We start from the raw sequence: 696 nt of genomic DNA, 5'->3' as shown, positions 1-696 counted from the left end.
CCCCCTCTCACACCCCCCAGGTGCTCGTTCTGCATCGTCCCCCAAACCCGCGGCCGCGAGCGCTCGCGGCCGCTGGACTCGATCCTGTGGGAGGTCGAGGCGTTGCTGCGGCAGGGCGTGAGGGAGGTCACTCTTCTGGGGCAGAACGTCAATAGCTATGCCCACGTGCCAGGGATGACGACCCAGCCGCCGCCCGCGCCGGCGCCGCCGCCGTCGGGCGCAAGGGCGGGGTCGGAGGTGCAGGGGCCGGAGGGGGAGCGCGGCGGCGCGCGGGGAGACGCCGGAGGCGGCGCCGCGGGCGCGGCGGGGGCGACCGAGGCGGCGGCGGCGGCGGCGCGGCGGCTACGGGAGTGGATGGGCGCGGCGAGCGGGCAGCGGACGGCGTCTGCGACGCCAAAGGCGCCGGCGGACGACTTGGCGGCGCGGTTCTACGCGCCTGGGTTTTCCAGCGTGTACCGGCCGTCGGGGCGTGAGGGCGCGGTGCGGTTCGCGGCGCTGCTGTCGGCGGTGGCTGGGCTGGACCCTGAGCTGAGGGTGCGGTTCACGAGCCCCCACCCCAAAGACTTCAGTGAGGAGGTGCTGCAGGTGAGAAGATCGGGGGGCTGTGCTTGCAGGGGAGTGATCTGGCTGTGTTGTGTGGGTGTGTGTTTGCGTGTGTGTTTGCGCGCGCGCGTGTGTGTTTGTGTGTGTTTGTGT

At 72.7% G+C, this 696-nt stretch overlaps 1 protein-coding gene across 1 annotated transcript in view; it reads left to right on the top strand.

Annotated features, from left to right (window-relative positions):
- Positions 1-174: 174 nt before the first annotated feature.
- Positions 175-696, top strand: part of MNEG_13465 (CDK5RAP1-like protein) — a gene marked incomplete at both ends in the record, with an annotated part of 5285 nt that continues 4763 nt past the window's right edge. The window contains one exon of the mRNA XM_014038063.1: positions 175-585. Coding sequence (XP_013893517.1) covers positions 175-585 — 411 coding nt within the window. The remainder of the gene's footprint in view (positions 586-696) is intronic.

The sequence above is a fragment of the Monoraphidium neglectum genome (genome assembly GCF_000611645.1).
Source record: "Monoraphidium neglectum strain SAG 48.87 unplaced genomic scaffold scaffold03841, whole genome shotgun sequence".
NCBI classification, from domain to species: Eukaryota; Viridiplantae; Chlorophyta; class Chlorophyceae; order Sphaeropleales; family Selenastraceae; genus Monoraphidium; species Monoraphidium neglectum.
The sequence above is the reverse complement of the archived record's forward strand: the minus strand, read 5'-3'. Positions and strand labels throughout refer to the sequence as shown.